Source organism: Staurois parvus, unplaced genomic scaffold (genome assembly GCF_062004578.1).
Source record: "Staurois parvus isolate SC_StPar_1 unplaced genomic scaffold, SC_StPar_1.0 ptg000377l, whole genome shotgun sequence".
Lineage (NCBI taxonomy): Eukaryota > Metazoa > Chordata > Amphibia > Anura > Ranidae > Staurois > Staurois parvus.
The window spans coordinates 1,352,985-1,372,933 of NW_028318173.1; the positions used below are offsets into that span (position 1 = coordinate 1,352,985).

Sequence of the window (19,949 nt, forward strand, 5' to 3'; positions counted from 1 at the left end):
CAACAGCAATTTTAAGATCTCTCCACAGGTGTTCAATGGGATTTAGATCTGGGCTCATTGCTGGCCACTTCAGAACTCTCCAGCGCTTCTTTGCCATCCATTTCTGAGTGCTTTTTGACGTATGTTTGGGGTCATTGTCCTGCTGGAAGACCCAGGATCTTGGACGCAAACCCAGCTTTCTGACACTGGGCCCTACAGTGCGACCCAAAATCCTTTGGTAATCCTCAGATTTCATGATGCCTTGCACACAGTCAAGGCACCCAGTGCCAGAGGCAGCAAAACAACCCCAAAACATCATTGAACCTCCACCATATTTTACCGTAGGTACTGTGTTTTGTTCTTTGTAGGCCTCATTCCGTTTTCGGTAAACAGTAGAATGATGTGCTTTACCGAAAAGCTCTATCTTGGTCTCATCTGTCCACAAGACGTTTTCCCAGAAGGCTTTTGGCTTACTCAAGTACATTTTGGCAAACTGTAGTCTTGCTTTTTTATGTCTCTGTGTCAGCAGTGGGGTCCTCCTGGGTCTCCTGCCATAGCGTTTCATTTCATTTAAATGTCGACGGATAGTTCGCGCTGACACTGATGCTCCCTGAGCCTGCAGGACAGCTTGAATGTCTTTGGAACATGTTTGGGGCTGCTTATCCACCATCCGGACTATTCTGCGTTGCAATCTTTCATCAATTTTCCTCATCCGTCCACGACCAGGGAGATTAGCTACAGTGCCATGGGTTGCAAACTTCTTGATAATGTTGCGCACTGTGGACAAAGGCAAATCTAGTTCTCTGGAGATGGACTTGTAACCTTGAGATTGTTGATATTTTGCCACAATTTTGGTTCTCAGGTCCTCAGACAGTTCTCGTCTCCTCTTTCTGTTGTCCATGCTTAGTGTGGCACAGACAGACACACAATGCAAAGGTTAAGTGAACGTCTCTCCTTTTTATCTGCTTTCAGGTGTGATTTCTATATTGCCCACACCTGTTACTTGCCCCAGGTGAGTTTACAGGAGCATCACATGCTTGTAACATTCTTATTTATCCGCAGTTGTGAAAGGGTGCCAATACTTTTGTCCAGCCCATTTTTGGAGGTTTGTGTGACATTATGTCGAATTTGCTTTCTTTCCTCCCTTTTTTTGTTTTGTCCCAATACACACAAAGGGAATAAACATGTGTATAGCAAAACATGTGTTAATGCAATACGTTTCGTGAGAAATACATGATTTCCTGGAGAAATATCAAGGGTGCCAACAATTTCGGCCATGACTGTATATGCTATACACACGTTTTTACGCATTTGGCAGTCTATAATTTATAAAAACAGAGCAGTTTTTTTTTAATTTAAGCAGTGTATCAAATAAAATCCTAATTTTAAAATGAAAAAAATACATAGCATATATATATATTATACACGTTTTTATGCATTTGTAAGTCTATAATTAAAATTTTTTAAAAATTTTTAAATTTAAGCAGTGTATCAAATAAAACCTAATTTTTAAAAAAAAATACATAGCATATATATATTATACACATGTTTTTATGCATTTGTAAGTCTATAATTAAAAAATAAAAAAAAAAGAACAGTTTTTTTTTTTTTAAATTTAAGCAGTGTGTTAAATAAAATCCTAATTTTTAAAAAAAAATACATAGCATATATATATTATACACGTTTTTATGCATTTGTCAGTCTATAATAAAAAAAAATAGCACAGTTTTTTTTTTTTTAATTTAAGCAGGGTATCAAATAAAATCCTAATTTTTTTTTAACCCCTTCACGCCTAAGGGTAAAACAAATCTCAATGCCTTAGCACAATTTTGACATGTGTTAGAAAAAAACGTACATATCATCACAACTACTTTGTACATCCAGGTGAATTATACCCCGTTTTTTTTTTCAGGACAAATTGGGCTTTCATTTGGTGGTAAATGGTAATGGATATCTCCTGATTTTTTTTATTATTAAAGGAAAACTGGCCCAAAATAATAAAAAAAAAATATATTTTTTTATTTAGCTGTGTGTTTCTTATTTCTACCATAACCTACCACCAAAGAACAACCCAAAATAAATTCTCCAGCTCTTGACGATAGCAAAGATACTATACATGTGTATGTTATTTGTTGTTTGTACCCAGAGTACAGCCCAGAAACAATAGTGCACATTTTGTTTTTCTCTTTTATTTTTTTTAACTAAAACACACTAACTGACACCAAATTTTTTTTAAATCCTGACCTTTGACCCTGGCCTTTTGACCTTCACCTTTGACCCTGACTTTGACCCAAACACTTACCCTGGCACTGAACTAGATCAAACCTTGATCTAGGCATTTTAACATTTATTTTTTTATATTTATTTATTTGATTTTTTTATTTTTATTTTAACAAACATATTTTTCCCCCCTCTATGGCAGAAGTTAGAGAGATACAATGTATCTCTCTCCTCCATTCATAGAGAGAAAAAAAAAACAACAAGGGGGCCGGACTGTACAGTGACTGATCACTGTGATAGCCAATCAGAGGCTATCACAGTGATCACGTGACCCGGAATCGGGCAAATATGCGGCCCCCACAGAAAAAAGCCCAGTTCTGTGAGGCCGCGTATTTGTGTTACGTCGGCATCAAGGGGTTCAAAAAATACATAGCATCCTTTTTTTTAGGTGTGCAAATTAGTCACAGAGTTATTGCCGAGTTAACCGATGTATGCTGATGCCGCTAAATCTGTCCATGGCATTTAGGCATCGTTGAACTCGGGTCGCAAAAGGGTCCGGACTGAATATTTAAAATGCTTGCATCAGACCGGTCATGCCTGGTTTTCTATGATCCTTATCCTGATAGGTAATTGTCGTCTTTTAAATAAATAATATTTTGTATTGGTTTTGCTGTACTCTAGGCCTCATCAGAGTAAATGGCTTGAAACACATCAGATCAGGTTTTATAGACAATATATCTGCGGGCGATGACTTGGAGTTTGGTTAGCAAGTTATTATCATTTTTAATTAAAAAAAATAAGTCGTACTTGGCTTCCGAACAGAAGATTCTCATTAAGCGCCTTGACATTTACCTATTGCATCTGTATTCCGTGCCTTCCTTCTTCTACACCGTGCCCTTTACATTGTAATATCTTCCACTTCATTTAAATGGTGAATTTCCGATTTCCGGCTGATCCTTCTGCTTAATCCAAGCGACAAAAACTGTAGTTGGCGTTCAACTTTGCCCCCCAATAATATAGTGTGAATCTGTAGAGGAACAGATGCAATAAAAAAAAAATACAATGGCTGTATAGAAAGGCTAAAGAATGTTTATGAAGATGATACTATCGAGAGCAATATCTTGTCTTTGTTAACTCTTGTCAATGGTGTCATCTCTGCAAACATTCTGTTGGATTTTGGACATCCTGCACCCTTCCTTCATCAAGAACTCAATGATGGCACGTTGCTTCTGCTTGGAATCCATTATTTACCTGCAATGAAAAAGAAGAGGAGTTACTATGGAGGAAGAGTTACTTTACCAATATGTGAAATTTGAACAACCTAGCTCCTTCTCGCTCCTCTTCTTCTTTTTTCTTGCAGGCAAATAATGGCTTCTAAGCAGAAGCAACGTGCCGTCATTGAGTTCTTGACGAAGAAGGGATGCAGGATGTCCAACATCCACAGAAGGCTACAGAATGTCTACAGAGATGACATCATTGACCAAAGTCAACAATAGCAAGATATTGCTCTCGATAGTATCATCTCTGTAGACATTCTGTAGCCTTCTGTGGATGGCGGACATCCTGCATCCCTCCTTTATCAAGAACTCAATGACCACACGTTGCTTCTGCTTAGAAGCCATTATTTGCCTGCAAGAAAAAAGAAGAAGAGGAGCAAGAAGGAGCTAGGTTGTTCAAATGTCACATATTGGTAAAGTAATTCTTCCTCCATAGTAACTCCTCTTCTTTTTCATTGCAGGTAAATAATGGATTCCAAGCAGAAGCAACGTGCCATCATTGAGTTCTTGATGAAGGAGGGGTGCAGGATGTCCAAAATCCACAGAAGGAGTAACTTTTCCTCTATAGTAATCTTCTTCTTCTTTTTCATTGCAGGTGAATAATGGATTCCAAGCAGAAGCAACGTGTTGTCATTGAGTTCTTGACGAAGGAGGGGTGCAGGATGTCCACCATCCACAGAAGGCTACAGAATGTCTACAGAGATTGTAATTGTTAACTCTTGTCAATGGTGTCATCTCTGTAGACATTCTGTAGCCTTCTGTGGATGTTGGACAGCCCGCACCCCCTCCTTCATCAAGAACTCAATGATGGCACGTTGCTTCTGCTTGAGATCCATTATTTACCTGCAAAGAAAAAGAAAGCGCAGTTACTACAGAGGAAGAGTTACTCTACCAAAATGTGAAATTTGAACAACCTAGCTCCTTCTCTATAGTAACTCCTCTTCTTCTTCTCCTTTTCATTGCAGGTAAATAATGTCTTCCAAGCAGAAGCAACGTGTTGTCACTGAGTTCTTGATGAAGGAGGGATGCAGAATGTCCGCCATCCACAGAAGGCTACAGAACGTTTACGGAGATGAGAAGAGCCATATCTTGTCAATAGTGAGAAGAGTCATATCTTGTCAATAGTGTCATCTCTGAAGACATTCTGTAGCTTTCTATGGATGTTGAACAGCCTGCACCCCTCCTTCATCAAGAACTCAATGACAACACGTTGCTTCTGCTTGAAATCTATTATTTACCTGCAAAGAAAAAGAAGAGCAGTTACTACAGAGGAAGAGTTACTCTATCAATATGTGAAATTTGAACAACCGAGTTCCTTCTCTATAGTAGTTCTTCTTTTTCATTGTAGGTAAATAATGGATTCCAAGCAGAAGCAACGTGTGGTCATTGAGTTCTCGATGAAGGAGGGGTGCAGAATGTCCGCTATCCACAGAAGGCTACAGAAAGTTTATGGAGATGATACTATTGAGAAGAGTCACCAACGACAAGATATTGCTCTTCTCCAAAGTATAATTGCCGTAAACATCCTGTAGCCTTCCGTGGATGGTGGACATGTGAATCTTGTCATTGGTGACTCTTGTCAATGGTGCCATCTCTGTAGACATTCTGTAGCCTTCTGTGGATCTCGGACAACCTGCACCCCTCCTTCATCAAGAACTCAGTGTTTCTTCTGCTTGGAATTTATGATTTACCTGCAGTGAAAAAAGAAAAAGAGTTACCAGTTTCAACACAAAGGAACCCTTGAATTAAAGTGATATTAAAGGTTCAAATTTGTTATCAAAAACAACAAACATGTTATACTTACCTGCTCTGTGCAGTGGTATTGCACAGATCAGTCCCTGATCCTCCTTTTCTCAGGTCCCCCCGGTGCTCCTGGCACCTCTCCCTTTACCAGTGCCCCTAAGCCACTTGCTATGGGGGCACTGGTGCACACTCACTCTCAAGCCCAGCTCTATGCATCCATAAGACACATAGAGCTGTGGCTCGACACTGCCCCCGTTCTCTCCTCGTTGGCTCACTGGTTGTGATTGACAGCAGTGGGAGCCAATGGATTCTGTTCCGGGACAACCGAGGCTCTCGTACACATCGCTGGATCAAGGGGGGGCTCGGGTAAGTATTAGAGGGGCTGTGGGGGGAGCAGCACACAGAACGTTTTTTTACCTGAAGGTAAAAGACCTTCTGCCTGTACAACCACTTTAACTTTCCGGTCCAAGGGAACCCCTGCTAAAAATTAATGTATTGTAACTACAACTGGTCATTGGGAAGAATGCTCCTCACACCTGTGGTCATTGGGAAGAATTACTCCCTTACAGATAGCTAAAAAGATCAATGGTGTCAGTGGGAACTTATCCGAGGGCCAGAAATTTCTCATTGCTTAAGAAACCCTTAGCAACCACTTAAGGAACCATGGGGTTCCATGAGAAGCTCTGAACTGTAGAGTAAGAGTTACTCTACCAACATGTAAAATTTGGACTACCTACGTAAGTTAATAAAAAAAGTTAGGCCCGCTTTTGCATTACGTTTAGTACAGCCCTTGTATTAAGTCTTCTTCTTCTTTTCCTCATGGCTGTGTAGGTTTCGTCTTTCTCCCAGTATGGAGCCTTCAAGCAACGTGGTGGCTCTTGAATGGTTGGATGTTCAAGCAGCTATAGGAACCAAAGTTTCGGATTATATCCTACACCATAAGAAGGTAGATGAATACACGGACACGGAGCTCTACACGGGTAAGATGACCAGTGGTGGTGTCAATGATATACATTTACCGGTGGCTGACAAAGAGTACCAGGACAAGGGTCACTGGTACCCAAGATAGAGCCCTGCCTTCTTGATGGCTCTGGGCTGGAAGAGTCAAATCTACAGTCTCAATATTTATGTGGTTCCAGCCAATCCCTGGGAGGGAGAGTGCCCAGTAGGTGGCTGGGAGGAAGCATAAATAGTTTGAGGCCTGGGGTTCTTGTCCAGGAAAAGATCCCAGACTGAAGGGCTGCTGCCCCTCTGGACAGGCTAGTTGTGCTTCTTCATTTGCTCATCGAGGTCCCAGGTCTGCTAGTTGGGGGAGGGGGGGTCATTCTACTGAACTTTGCTAGAGGGATTTCGTTTTGTGGATCTCATCTAAAGAGTTCCCAGGAGAAATGTCTGGCTGATATTGGAAGGAGGCATACAACTATCCAAGGACAGTGAGTACAGACTGTCAGGCCTGGCCATAGGGCACACCGGCCATTTTAGAGCACACCAGACATTTTCCCGGTAGGCCGAGGCCGCCTGGATGAGGGGGCACAGGGGGCAGCATATAGAGGGACTGATCTGTTTCCCTCCTGCCACCGCTTCTCCTCCTCTGCTTTCTGCAGGCATTCAGCGAAGGCAGAAGAGATATGGATAGATCGGTTCCTCTGTTTTCCGCCCCCGCTGCCCCTCCTATCCATCTTCTTTCTGCTGCCTCCGGGCCCCTGTCCTTTCTCCCAGGCCCCCCTCCTCCCCCCATATCTGTCAGGATTGAGAGTGGCTAAGGGGCCAGTAAATATGTCATTTCCCGACCCCTTCCTTGTCTGAATGGACAGTCTTTTTAGACCCCTAGATATCTCACCACAGCCCTCCATTGGGCTCCTACAAAACTTTTTTTTTAAAAAATAATAAAAAATAAAATGAAAATAAAAACTACCAGGATCGGAACTACCAGGGTTGCAAAGGTCTCACTTGCGACTGAGCCCTGGCGTGTATACTATACTTCAGTTTGTGTTTGAACGGGAGGCCTCTGTACAGAGCTATTCCTGTCCATTCAATCTGTGCTGCTGAAGCTGCAGAGTAAGAGACTGAGGGCTGTGTCCTCAATCTCCTTTCTTTTTCAAAGGTGACATGTCAGGGGTCTTTGTTAGACCCCTGATATCTCACCAAAGCCCTCCAACAGGCTTCTAAAAAAAAAAAAGTAGTATAAAATAATAAATAAAATTGTAAAAATAAATAAATAAATAACTAACATGGTAAAAAATAATTAAAAAAAAAAAAAAAACTACCTGGATCGGAACTACCAGGGTTACAAAGGTCTCACTTGCGACCGGGGCCCTGGCGTGTATGCTATACTTCAGTTTGTGTATGAATGGGAGGCCTCTGTACAGAGCTATTCCTCTCTATTCATTCTGTGCTGCTGAAGCTGCAGAGTAGGAGACTGAGGGCTGTGTCCTCAATCTCTTTTCTGTTTCAAAGGTGACATGTCAGGGGTCTTTTTAGACCCCTGATATCTCACCAAAGCCCTCCAACAGGCTCCTAAAAAAAAAGTAGTAAAAAATAATAAAAAATAAAATTGTAAAAATAAATAAATAACTAACATGGTAAAAAATAATTAAAAAAAATTAAATAAAAAAAAAAACTACCTGGATCGGAACTACCCTGGCGTGTATGCTATACTTCAGTTTGTGTTTGAACAGGAGGCCTCTGTACAGAGCTATTCCTGTCCATTCATTCTGTGCTGCTGAAGCTGCAGATTAGGAGACTGAGGGCTGTGTCCTCAATCTCCTTTCTGTTTCAAAGGTGACATGTCAGGGGTCTTTTTAGACCCCTGATATCTCACCAAAGCCCTCCAACTGGCTTCTAAAAAAAAAAAAAGTAGTATAAAATAATAAATAAAATTGTAAAAAATAAATAAATAAATAAATAACATGGTAAAAAATAATTTTAAAAAAAAACTACCTGGATCGGAACTACCAGGGTTACAAAGGTCTCAATTGTGACCGGGGCCCTGGCGTGTATACTATACTTCAGTTTGTGTATGAATGGGAGGCCTCTGTACAGAGCTATTCCTCTCCATTCATTCTGTGCTGCTGAAGCTGCAGAGTAGGAGACTGAGGGCTGTGTCCTCAATCTCCTTTCTGTTTCAAACATGTCAGGGGTCTCTTTAGACCACTGATATCTCACCACGGCCTCCAACAGGCTCCTAAAAAAAAAAAAGTAGTAAAAAATAAAAAATAAAATTGTAAAAATAAATAAATAACTAACATGGTAAAAAATAATTAAAAAAAATAAAATTAAAAAAAAACTTCCTGGATCAGAACTACCAGGGTTACAAAGGTCTCACTTGCGACCGGGGCCCTGGCGTGTATGCTATACTTCAGTTTGTGTTTGAACAGGAGGCCTCTGTACAGAGCTATTCCTGTCCATTCATTCTGTGCTGCTGAAGCTGCAGAGTAAGAGACTGAGGGCTGTGTCCTCAATCTCCTTTCTTTTTCAAAGGTGACATGTCAGGGGTCTTTGTAGACCCCTGATATCTCACCAAAGCCCTCCAACAGGCTTCTAAAAAAAAAAAGTAGTATAAAATAATAAATAAAATTGTAAAAATAAATAAATAAATAACTAACATGGTAAAAAATAATTAAAAAAAAAAACCAAAACTACCTGGATCGGAACTACCAGGGTTACAAAGGTCTCACTTGCGACCGGGGCCCTGGCGTGTATGCCTTACTTCAGTTTGTATATGAATGGGAGGCCTCTGTACAGAGCTATTCCTCTCCATTCATTCTGTGCTGCTGAAGCTGCAGAGTAGGAGACTGAGGGCTGTGTCCTCAATCTCCTTTCTGTTTCAAACATGTCAGGGGTCTCTTTAGACCACTGATATCTCACCACGGCCTCCAACAGGCTCCTAAAAAAAAAAAAAGTAGTAAAAAATAATAATAAATAAAATTGTAAAAATAAATAAATAACTAACATGGTAAAAAATAATTAAAAAAAATAAAATTAAAAAAAAACTTCCTGGATCAGAACTACCAGGGTTACAAAGGTCTCACTTGCGACCGGGGCCCTGGCGTGTATGCTATACTTCAGTTTGTGTTTGAACAGGAGGCCTCTGTACAGAGCTATTCCTGTCCATTAATTCTGTGCTACATTTTTGGAATGCATTTAAAACTATAGGTAAAAACATATGTTAAAATTACTTTTTTATATGTTAAAAAAACTGAAGAATATATTTAAAGATTTGTATTTTTAAAGACATACAGTGTATTGGAAATGTATTATTAAAAATATTTTTCATATATCTTGTAATAAAAATGCATTTCAACATGCAGTGTATATATATATATATGTGTGTGTATGTATATATATATATATATATATATATATATATATATATATATATATACACAGTTGCAAGAAAAAGTATGTGAACCCCTTGGGATTACATGGAGTTTTGCATGAATTGGGCATAAAATGTGCTCTGAACGTCATCTAAGTCACAACAATAGAAGAACACAGTCTGCTGAACATAATACTACACAAACATTAGATGTTGCTCTTGCAGTCATTTTTACAGGACGACCACGCCTAGGGAGAGTAGCAACAGTGCTAAACTTTCTCCATTTGTAGACAGTCTGTCTTACCGTGGACACATGAACATCAAGGCTTTTGGAGATACTTTTGTAACCCTTTCCAGCTTCATGCAAGTCAACAATTCTTGATCGTAGGTCTTCTGAGAGCTCTTTTCTGCGAGGCCTGGTTCACATCAGACAGTGCTTCTTGAAACCAGTAAACCCAAAACAGGTGTGTGTTTTTTAAGGGCAGGACAGCTGTCAGCAACACATCCAATATCATCACACTGATTGGAGTCAAGGTTGGCTCACTTCTGGCTCCAATTAGCTCTGGGAGAAGTCATTAAGCTAGGGCCTCACATACTTTTTCCTCCCTGCACTGTGAATGTTTACATGTTATGTGCAATTAAACCATGGCAACATCTAATGTTTGTGTAGTATTATGTTCAGCAGACTGTGTTCTTCTATTGTTGTGACTTAGATGACGTTCAGAGCACATTTTATGCCCAATTCATGCAAAACTCCACAGAATCCCAAGGGGTTCACATACTTTTTCTTACAACTGTATATATATATATAATATGGCCAAAATTTTAGCATTTCAAATATATGGCAATACATTTGGGAAGAATATTTTTTAAAATATATTTCAAATATATTTTTCTTCCATGTGGCGTACCTACTGGGGGTCAGAACCTTGGGACCAAATCATCGTTCCACTTTAAAAGAGTAGAAGATGAGAGTTGCAGAGTTTTTTCGTACATAACAGCATTTCAGAATAAATGCAAATTTCCAAGATATTCAAAATCTTACATTTTTTTTTTTTTTTACACTTTAACAATAAAATGTATTTGTTAATTGAAATGATTGCATGCTTCCATGTGTTTCTCTTCGGTTTCCTAGGGGAGTCTCTGAGCCTTACCGACGATCTGTTGTCTGGATTGGGCACTGCTTGCATTTCAGCCGGCAGAAGCCATGGCGGATCGACAGAAAAAAACCTCTACTCTGTCATCTTCAAGTGCTTGGAGGCAGACAGTCTTTACAAGTAAGATGAGATGAGATCTAACACACAAAGCGGGGTGGGGGTGGGGTGGGGGGGGGAATTAATAATAAAATAATATCGGCCTCTCATTGTAACCGATGCTCTGCTTTGTACGTCCTTACCCACATGGAGCAAAAATCTATTTTAAATATATTTTAAAAATACATTCTTAATATATTCTTCCCAAATATATTGACATATATTTCAAATACTACAATTTTGGCCGTATTCAATGTATTTCAAAAATATATTTCAATATATTTGTGAATATATTATTAAAAATATGATTCAATATATTTGTGAATATATTATTAAAAATATATTTCAATATATTTGTGAATATATTATTAAAAATATATTTCAATATATTTGTGAATATATTATTAAAAATATGATTCAATATATTTGTGAATATATTATTAAAAATATATTCAGAACACATGCTGCAATATATTTCAAAGTGTTTGGAATGCATTTAAAAGTATATTTAAAAATCAGTGTTTAAATGCATTTTTTTAGATGTTCAAAAATATCTGGAAAATATATTTTAAAAAATATATTTTTAAATATATGCCTTTGGAAAATATATTTTAATTTACATTTCTTAAAATATATTCTTGCAGGACAATGTATTGTAAATATATGTCTCATGAATCATTTTTTTTTTTTCTAAATATATTGGAAATATATTTCTCTTCCATATGGGGGCTAGGGATGGAAAATATATTTTAATTTACATTTTTGGAATACATGTTAAAATATATTCGTGAAGGACAATATATTGTAAACATATGTCGCATGTATAATTTTTTTTTCTAAATATATTGAAAATATATTTCTGTTCCATATGGGTAGTAGGGATGAGCGAAAGGGAGAGTTTCCATTTCCTGAAAATTTAGTTGAAAACAGATTTTTTTTTTTTTTGAGTGTTACTATTATAGCGAAATGCATTGCAGTCAATAAAAAGGCTAATTTTAAAGGGTATTTGTAGAGAAAAAAAAAAACGATCCTCCTTGATTCCCCCTCCACCAGGGGAGGACTGACAACTCATGGGGCCCCCGGGCAATAGGGGATCATTGGGCCCCCAAATGGTCAGTCCGCCCCTGCCCTCCACCCACATCCCGGGTGATCTATGTACATTTATTTCATTTATTTATTATAGGTACTAGCGCCGGCAATTTACGCAGCTCTTTACAGAGAATAGAATAGAATAAAATAGAAAAAAAACAATAGAATAGAATGAATAGAACTGTCTACTGAAATTTGAATTTTTTAAAATTTTATTTATTTATTTCAGGTGCTTCTATAGCGCCGTCAATTTACTCAGCGCTTTACATATATATTGTACATTCACATCAGTCCCCGCCCCTGAGGAGTGTACAATCTAAGGTCCCTAACTCACATTCATACACATACTAGGGCCGATTTAGACAGGAGCAAATTCACCTACCAGCATGTCTTTGGAGTGTGGGAGGAAAGCGGAGTACCCGGAGGAAACCCACGCAGGCACAGGGAGAACATGCAAACTCCAGGCAGGTGGTGCTGTGGTTGGGATTCAAACCAGCGACCCGAGTACTGCCAGGCGGAAGTGCTAACCATTTGCAGGGATTGTAACAAACATTTTGGCAGATTCCTACCTGCTTCTGCTCTGACGAGAAAGCTGTTTGTTTCACAATGGGAGTTTTGTGTTCATAATGGGAGGGTCTGATTCATTCTAATCAGCTGGTGCACTCTCAGTATTTTGATGAGAAAAGCGGCAGGGTCTGCATCCCTTTGGATACTGATTCTGAATTACCCTTTTTACCCTTTAAGGTGGTTTTGGTGGTCTTCAGAGGAATGACCCTTTTTACCATTTAAGGTAGTTTTGGTGGTCTTCAGAGGAATTACCCTTTTTACCCTTTAAGTTGGTTTTGGTGGTCTTCAGGGGAATTACCCTTTTTACCTTTTAAGGTGGTTTTGGTGTTCTTCAGAAGAATTACCCTTTAAGCTTGTTTTGGCGGTCTTCAGGGGAATTACCCTTTAAGGTGGTTTTGGTGGTCTTCAGGGGAATTACCATTTTTGCCCTTTAAGGTGGTTTTGGTAGTCTTCAGGGAATTACCCTTTAAGGTGGTTTTGGTGGTATTCAGGGGAATTACCATTTTTGCCCTTTAAGGTGGTCTTGATGGTTTTCAGGGGAATTACACTTTTTACCCTTTAAGGTGGTTTTGGCATTCTTCAGGGGAATTACCCTTTTTACCCTTTAAGGTGGTTTTGGCATTCTTCAGGGGAATTACACTTTTTACCCTTTAAGGTGGTTTTAGTGGTATTCATAGGTTTACACATATGGCCTTGATTGGATCTTGAAGATTACAAATGCTTCTTTCAACTGTCCTGGAATGTTCTTGTACCAAAAAATGGCCAATATTTAGCCTAATTATTTTATTTCACCTAAAAAAAGTAAAAAATGTAATATAATAAACTGAACACAGCAGTGTATAATTAACAATCAAATACGAAAAAAAAATGGACAGAAAAAACACAAATATGAAGACCACGAAATAATACAAATGAAACTACCCTGAAGACACCCCCATAAAAAAAATACAAACTGCAAATATAGTAGAAAAAACTTTTTTTCAATAATTTTTTTCCTAAGCAGGTAAATATTAATAAATCAAAAGTGTCCAGTTGGTTGAAATTTTTCAGATGGTAAAACTGGTTATTTTGCGGCTAAATAAAGTTTACTAGGCTCATTCCTAGCTCAGACTTGTGTCTTTTGTCTGCTATCTCTAAGCAGAATGGTTTTCAAAATATTTTACTTTTATTCTGAGTAGTAAAATCCTTTGGAACTGCCTAAAATTAGGGAAAGGCCTTCCGAACTGATTTCACTTAAAAAAATTCAAATAATTTTTCCTAATTTTTTCTTTATCCCACTGATTTATAGCAAGGTTTCTTTGCTATCACAAGCAGATTGAGAGTTTTTATTTTACTTTAATAATTTACTCCCCTACTACCTAAAAAGGGAATCCCCCCCCCCCCACATCCCATAAGGCAGGGCAAGAAGGAACCTAAGGGCCACCAACACCTTCCCCTAGACTTTAGGGTAGGTTTAAAGACCCACACCCTACAATCCATGAAGCAAAAAAACGCATAGTAAAGGGGTTAGGCTTGCAGACCAGTAGAGAGGCACCTACCAACCAGCGGGATAGGTATACAAGCAGGTCACCCTGGTGGATGGCGTGGGCTCACCCGAAGGGTGGGGTCTAAGCACTAACCAGTGTTCACCAGAGCTCCTAATGGTGGAGATGTTTTTTTTTTTGCGTGTTAGTACCAGGCCATGATCCTCAGGATTGCCTCACCAAGAGGTGAGCAAGCCAGGGTCCAGTAGCAAATATAGCAGGTTGGGATCAAGCAGAAATGTAGTCAATAAACAAGCCAAAGGTTGGTAACGTGATTGCAGGTTGGAATCAAGTGGAGGAGTAGTTGAGGATCAAGCCAACGGACGGTAACGTGATTGCAGGTTGGGATCAAGTGGAAGAGTAGTTGAGGAACAAGCGAAAGGTCGGTAACGTGATTGCAGGTTGGGATCAAGTGGAAGGGTAGTTGAGGAACAAGCCAAAGGTCGGTAACGTGATTGCAGGTTGGGATCAAGTGGAGGAGTAGTTGAGGAACAAGCCAAATGTCGGTAACGTGATCACAGGTTGGGATCAAGTGGAAGAGTAGTTGAGGAACAAGCCAAAGGTCAGTAACACGTGGTTGCAGGTTGGGATCAAGTGGAAGAGTAGTTGAGGATCAAGCCAAGGGTCGGTAACGTGATTGCAGGTTGGGATCAAGTGGAAGAGTAGTTGAGGAACAAGCCAAAAGGTCAGTAACATGTGATTGCAGGTTGGGATCAAGTGAAAGAGTAGTTGAGGATCAAGCCAACGGTCGGTAATGTGATTGCAGGTTAGGATCAAGTGGAAGAGTAGTTGAGGAACAAGCCAAAGGTCGGTAATGTGATTGCAGGTAGGGATCAAGTGAAAGAGTAGTTGAGGAACAAGCCAAAGGTCAGTAAAATGTTGTTGCAGATTGGGATCAAGTTAACGAGTAGTTGAGGAACAAGCCAAAGGTCAGTAACATGATTGCAGGTTGAGATCAAGTAGAAGAGTAGTTGAGGCACAAGCCAAAGGTCAGTAACATGATTGCAGGTTGGGATCAAGTGGAAGGGTTGTTGAGGAACAAGCCAAACGTCAGTAACGTGATTTCAGGTTGGGATCAAGTGGAAGGGTTGTTGAGGAACAAGCCAAAGGTCAGTAACATGATTGCAGGTTGGGATCAAGTGGAAGGGTTGTTGAGGAACAAGCCAAAGGTCGGTAACATGATTGCAAGTTGGGATCAAGTGGAAGGGTAGTTCAGGAACAAGCCAAAGGGTGGTAACGTGGTTGCAGGTTGGGATCAAGTGGAGGAGTAGTTGAGGAACAAACCAAAGGTCGGTAACGTGATCGCAGGTTGGGATCAAGGGGAAGAGTAGTTGAGGAACAAGCCAAAGGTCGGTAACGTGATCGCAGGTTGGGATCAAGTGAAAGAGTAGTTGAGGATCAAGCCAACGGTCGGTAATGTGATTGCAGGTTAGGATCAAGTGGAAGAGTAGTTGAGGAACAAGCCAAAGGTCAGTAATGTGATTGCAGGTAGGGATCAAGTGAAAGAGTAGTTGAGGAACAAGCCAAAGGTCAGTAAAATGTTGTTGCAGATTGGGATCAAGTTAACGAGTAGTTGAGGATCAAGCCAACGGTCGGTAACGTGATTGCAGGTTGGGATCAAGTGGAAGAGTAGTTGAGGAACAAGCGAAAGGTCGGTAACGTGATTGCAGGTTGGGATCAAGTGGAAGGGTAGTTGAGGAACAAGCCAAAGGTCGGTAACGTGATTGCAGGTTGGGATCAAGTGGAGGAGTAGTTGAGGAACAAGCCAAATGTCGGTAACGTGATCACAGGTTGGGATCAAGTGGAAGAGTAGTTGAGGAACAAGCCAAAGGTCGGTAACGTGATTGCAGGTTGGGATCAAGTGGAGGAGTAGTTGAGGAACAAGCCAAATGTCGGTAACGTGATCACAGGTTGGGATCAAGTGGAAGAGTAGTTGAGGAACAAGCCAAAGGTCAGTAACACGTGGTTGCAGGTTGGGATCAAGTGGAAGAGTAGTTGAGGATCAAGCCAAGGGTCGGTAACGTGATTGCAGGTTGGGATCAAGTGGAAGAGTAGTTGAGGAACAAGCCAAAAGGTCAGTAACATGTGATTGCAGGTTGGGATCAAGTGAAAGAGTAGTTGAGGATCAAGCCAACGGTCGGTAATGTGATTGCAGGTTAGGATCAAGTGGAAGAGTAGTTGAGGAACAAGCCAAAGGTCGGTAATGTGATTGCAGGTAGGGATCAAGTGAAAGAGTAGTTGAGGAACAAGCCAAAGGTCAGTAAAATGTTGTTGCAGATTGGGATCAAGTTAACGAGTAGTTGAGGAACAAGCCAAAGGTCAGTAACATGATTGCAGGTTGAGATCAAGTGGAAGAGTAGTTGAGGCACAAGCCAAAGGTCAGTAACATGATTGCAGGTTGGGATCAAGTGGAAGAGTAGTTGAGGATCAAGCCAAGGGTCGGTAACGTGATTGCAGGTTGGGATCAAGTGGAAGAGTAGTTGAGGAACAAGCCAAAAGGTCAGTAACATGTGATTGCAGGTTGGGATCAAGTGAAAGAGTAGTTGAGGATCAAGCCAACGGTCGGTAATGTGATTGCAGGTTAGGATCAAGTGGAAGAGTAGTTGAGGAACAAGCCAAAGGTCGGTAATGTGATTGCAGGTAGGGATCAAGTGAAAGAGTAGTTGAGGAACAAGCCAAAGGTCAGTAAAATGTTGTTGCAGATTGGGATCAAGTTAACGAGTAGTTGAGGAACAAGCCAAAGGTCAGTAACATGATTGCAGGTTGAGATCAAGTGGAAGAGTAGTTGAGGCACAAGCCAAAGGTCAGTAACATGATTGCAGGTTGGGATCAAGTGGAAGGGTTGTTGAGGAACAAGCCAAACGTCGGTAACGTGATTTCAGGTTGGGATCAAGTGGAAGGGTTGTTGAGGAACAAGCCAAAGGTCGGTAACGTGATTGCAAGTTGGGATCAAGTGGAAGGGTAGTTCAGGAACAAGCCAAAGGGTGGTAACATGGTTGCAGGTTGGGATCAAGTGGAGGAGTAGTTGAGGAACAAACCAAAGGTCGGTAACGTGATCGCAGGTTGGGATCAAGGGGAAGAGTAGTTGAGGAACAAGCCAAAGGTCGGTAACACGTGTTTGCAGGTTGGGATCAAGTGGAAGAGGAGTTGAAGAGCAAGCAAAATATTGGTAACAATGGTTGCATGTTGAGATCAAGCAGAATCATAGTCAAGGAACAAGCCTCAGCTCAGCCACCATCTAGAACAGGGGTGGGCAAACTTTTTGACTTGAGGGCTGCAATGGGTTCATATATTGGACCCGGGGGCCGGACTAGCTGCTGGCCGGCCCAGCCACTACCATGCCATCCATAGTAAGTATAGTAATATTCCCCCATAGTAAGCATAGTAATTCATCCCCCATAGTAATTCATCCCCCATATAGTAATTCATCCCCCATATAGTAATTCATCCCCCATATAGTAATTCATCCCCCCTATAGTAATTCATCCCCCCTATAGTAATTCATCCCCCATATAGTAATTCATCCCCCCTATAGTAATTCATCCCCCCTATAGTAATTCATCCCCCATATAGTAATTCATCCCCCATAGTAATTCATCCCCCCTATAGTAATTCATCCCCCATATAGTAATTCATCCCCCATAGTAATTCATCCCCCCTATAGTAATTCATCCCCCATATTAATTCATCCCTCATATAGTAATTCATCCCCCCTATAGTAATTCATCCCCCATAGTAATTCATCCCCCCTATAGTAATTCATCCCCCATATTAATTCATCCCTCATATAGTAGTAGTAAGTAAGTAGCAAGTAGTAAGCCAAGTCCCCCCTGTGTCAATTTACTTACCTTTGCTCCGCGCGTTCTTCTCGCCGTGTTCCCGCGCCGTTCCGGTCTTCAGAGTGGACTGTGAGAGGAGCCTAGCTCCCCTCACGTTCGTCACACTGCCCCCCCTACACACATCCTGACAGCCAATCACTGGCTATCAGGATGTGAGTGGCAGCGAGACTGGCCAATCATTGCATTTGAGCGCGCTGCCCTGGCTGTTTTTTTTTTGTATCACGCTCCACGGGCCGGATTAAAAGGTCCGCCGGGCCGTAGTTTGCCCATTGCTGATCTAGAAGAACTGAGCCACCTCCACTGTTGTTGGTCCTGGCTCCTCCTAGGGGACACATCTCTCCCCCCCTCTATTTCACAATCCCTCCCACCCCCTCCCCCTTTTTCTTTGACTCCTGCACCTTTTTCCTCCCTTTTTCTTACCTAGATTTTCTCATGCAGTTTCTGGGTACTTCTCTTGTGGGAGTGCAATGTTACAACTTTCTCGCCCCATCGGAGATTGGTACCTCTATACCCCACAGCAGCTGATTTTCTCTACCCTACCATGCTCAATCCAGGACACTCATGCCACCAGCTTGTCTTGTTACACAGTTTTGAGGCATTCCTCAGTTTTCCTATTTTCCCTTTTTTGTTGTATTTAGCCTATGTTTGGCTTTCATCTTACCTTACACTGGATTCTATTCCTGTAAATGTTGTAATCATAAATAATAAAATATTTGAACAAGGAACAAGCCGAAACTTGGTAACAGGTGCAGCGAAGATACAGATGGCAGCTGGAGAGGTAATAAATGAGACCAAGGACAGCTAGTGGGCTTTTAAAGGTACCAAACCATATAAATCAACACGGGTTCTATAAAAAATATAAAGGTAAATAATACAAAATTGAACACCTTTTATTGGGTATAAAAAACCACCGACAGGTGGAACATGACCGTCAAACACGTACATAGAAGATAATAAAATAAAATTATTCAAAAAGACAAAACTACAATCAGTAGCCCAGCCACAGAAGATGCCATTGATGTCCAAGACACAGGAAAGGCGTCACGAGCATCAGTTACAAGTCACTGATAGCTACAGCCTAGAAACATAAAGGCTTGATCACAAGTAGTTGCTGACACCTAGATCAATGGTGTCGCATCATAAGTAACAATAGACATAATGGTACATAGCTTCAGCCTAGAACCATGAATTGGTGCTTTGTTGATATTTACGACACCTGGAATAATGGTGTTGCATCATGGGTAACAATAGAGATATTGATACATAGCTTCAGCCTAGAACCATGAATTGGTGCTTTGTTGATATTTACGACACCTGGAATAATGGTGTCGCATCATAAGTAACAATAGAGATATTGATACATAGCTTCAGCCTAGAACCATGAATTGGTGCTTTGGAATAATGGTGTCGCATCATGGGTAACAATAGAGATATTGATACATAGCTTCAGCCTAGAACGGGTGTCGGCAACCCGCGGCTCCGGAGCCGCATGCGGCTCTTTTTCACCTTTCCTGCGGCTCCGGAGCACACTGCCCACCAGGTGACAGGCAATAGGGTCGGCAAGCTGCGGCTCTTTTAATGCAGATCTTCTGTGTGCCGGGCGCCCGCTGGCAAACATTGGCTGTCGGGATGTAGGCGGGGCAGCCCGGATGTAGGCGGGGCAGCGTGACGAACTCCTCTCCTCTCACAGTCCGCCCTGAAGACCAGAACGGCGCGGGAACCCAGCGAGAGGAACGCGCGGAGCAAAGGTAAGTGAATTCACACAATATGGGGGATGAATTACTATAGGGGGGATGAATTACTATAGGGGGGATGAATTACTATAGGGGGGATGAATTACTACGGGGGATGAATTACTATATGGGGGATGAATTACTATATGGGGGATGAATTACTATAGGGGGGATGAATTACTATATGGGGGATGAATTACTATAGGGGGGATGAATTACTATGGGGGATGAATTACTATATGGGGGATGAATTACTATGGGGGATGAATTACTATATGGGGGATGAATTACTATGGGGGATGAATTACTATATGGGGGATGAATTACTATATGGGGGATGTATTTTCAGTTTTAAAAATGTTTCTCTCAAAATAAATTTCAATCGTGGTTTTGGCGAGATTTGGCTCA

The 19,949-nt window shown here is 40.9% G+C and overlaps 1 protein-coding gene across 3 annotated transcripts in view; it reads left to right on the forward strand.

The window, feature by feature from the left end:
- Positions 1-19,949, forward strand: part of ASTN2 (astrotactin 2) — a 521,452-nt gene that overhangs the window by 475,354 nt on the left and 26,149 nt on the right. For all 3 annotated transcript variants that reach the window (XM_089685523.1, XM_089685524.1, XM_089685525.1), the window contains 2 exons: positions 6,051-6,199; positions 10,673-10,814. In XM_089685523.1, coding sequence (XP_089541649.1) covers positions 6,051-6,199; positions 10,673-10,814 — 291 coding nt within the window. The remainder of the gene's footprint in view (positions 1-6,050; positions 6,200-10,672; positions 10,815-19,949) is intronic.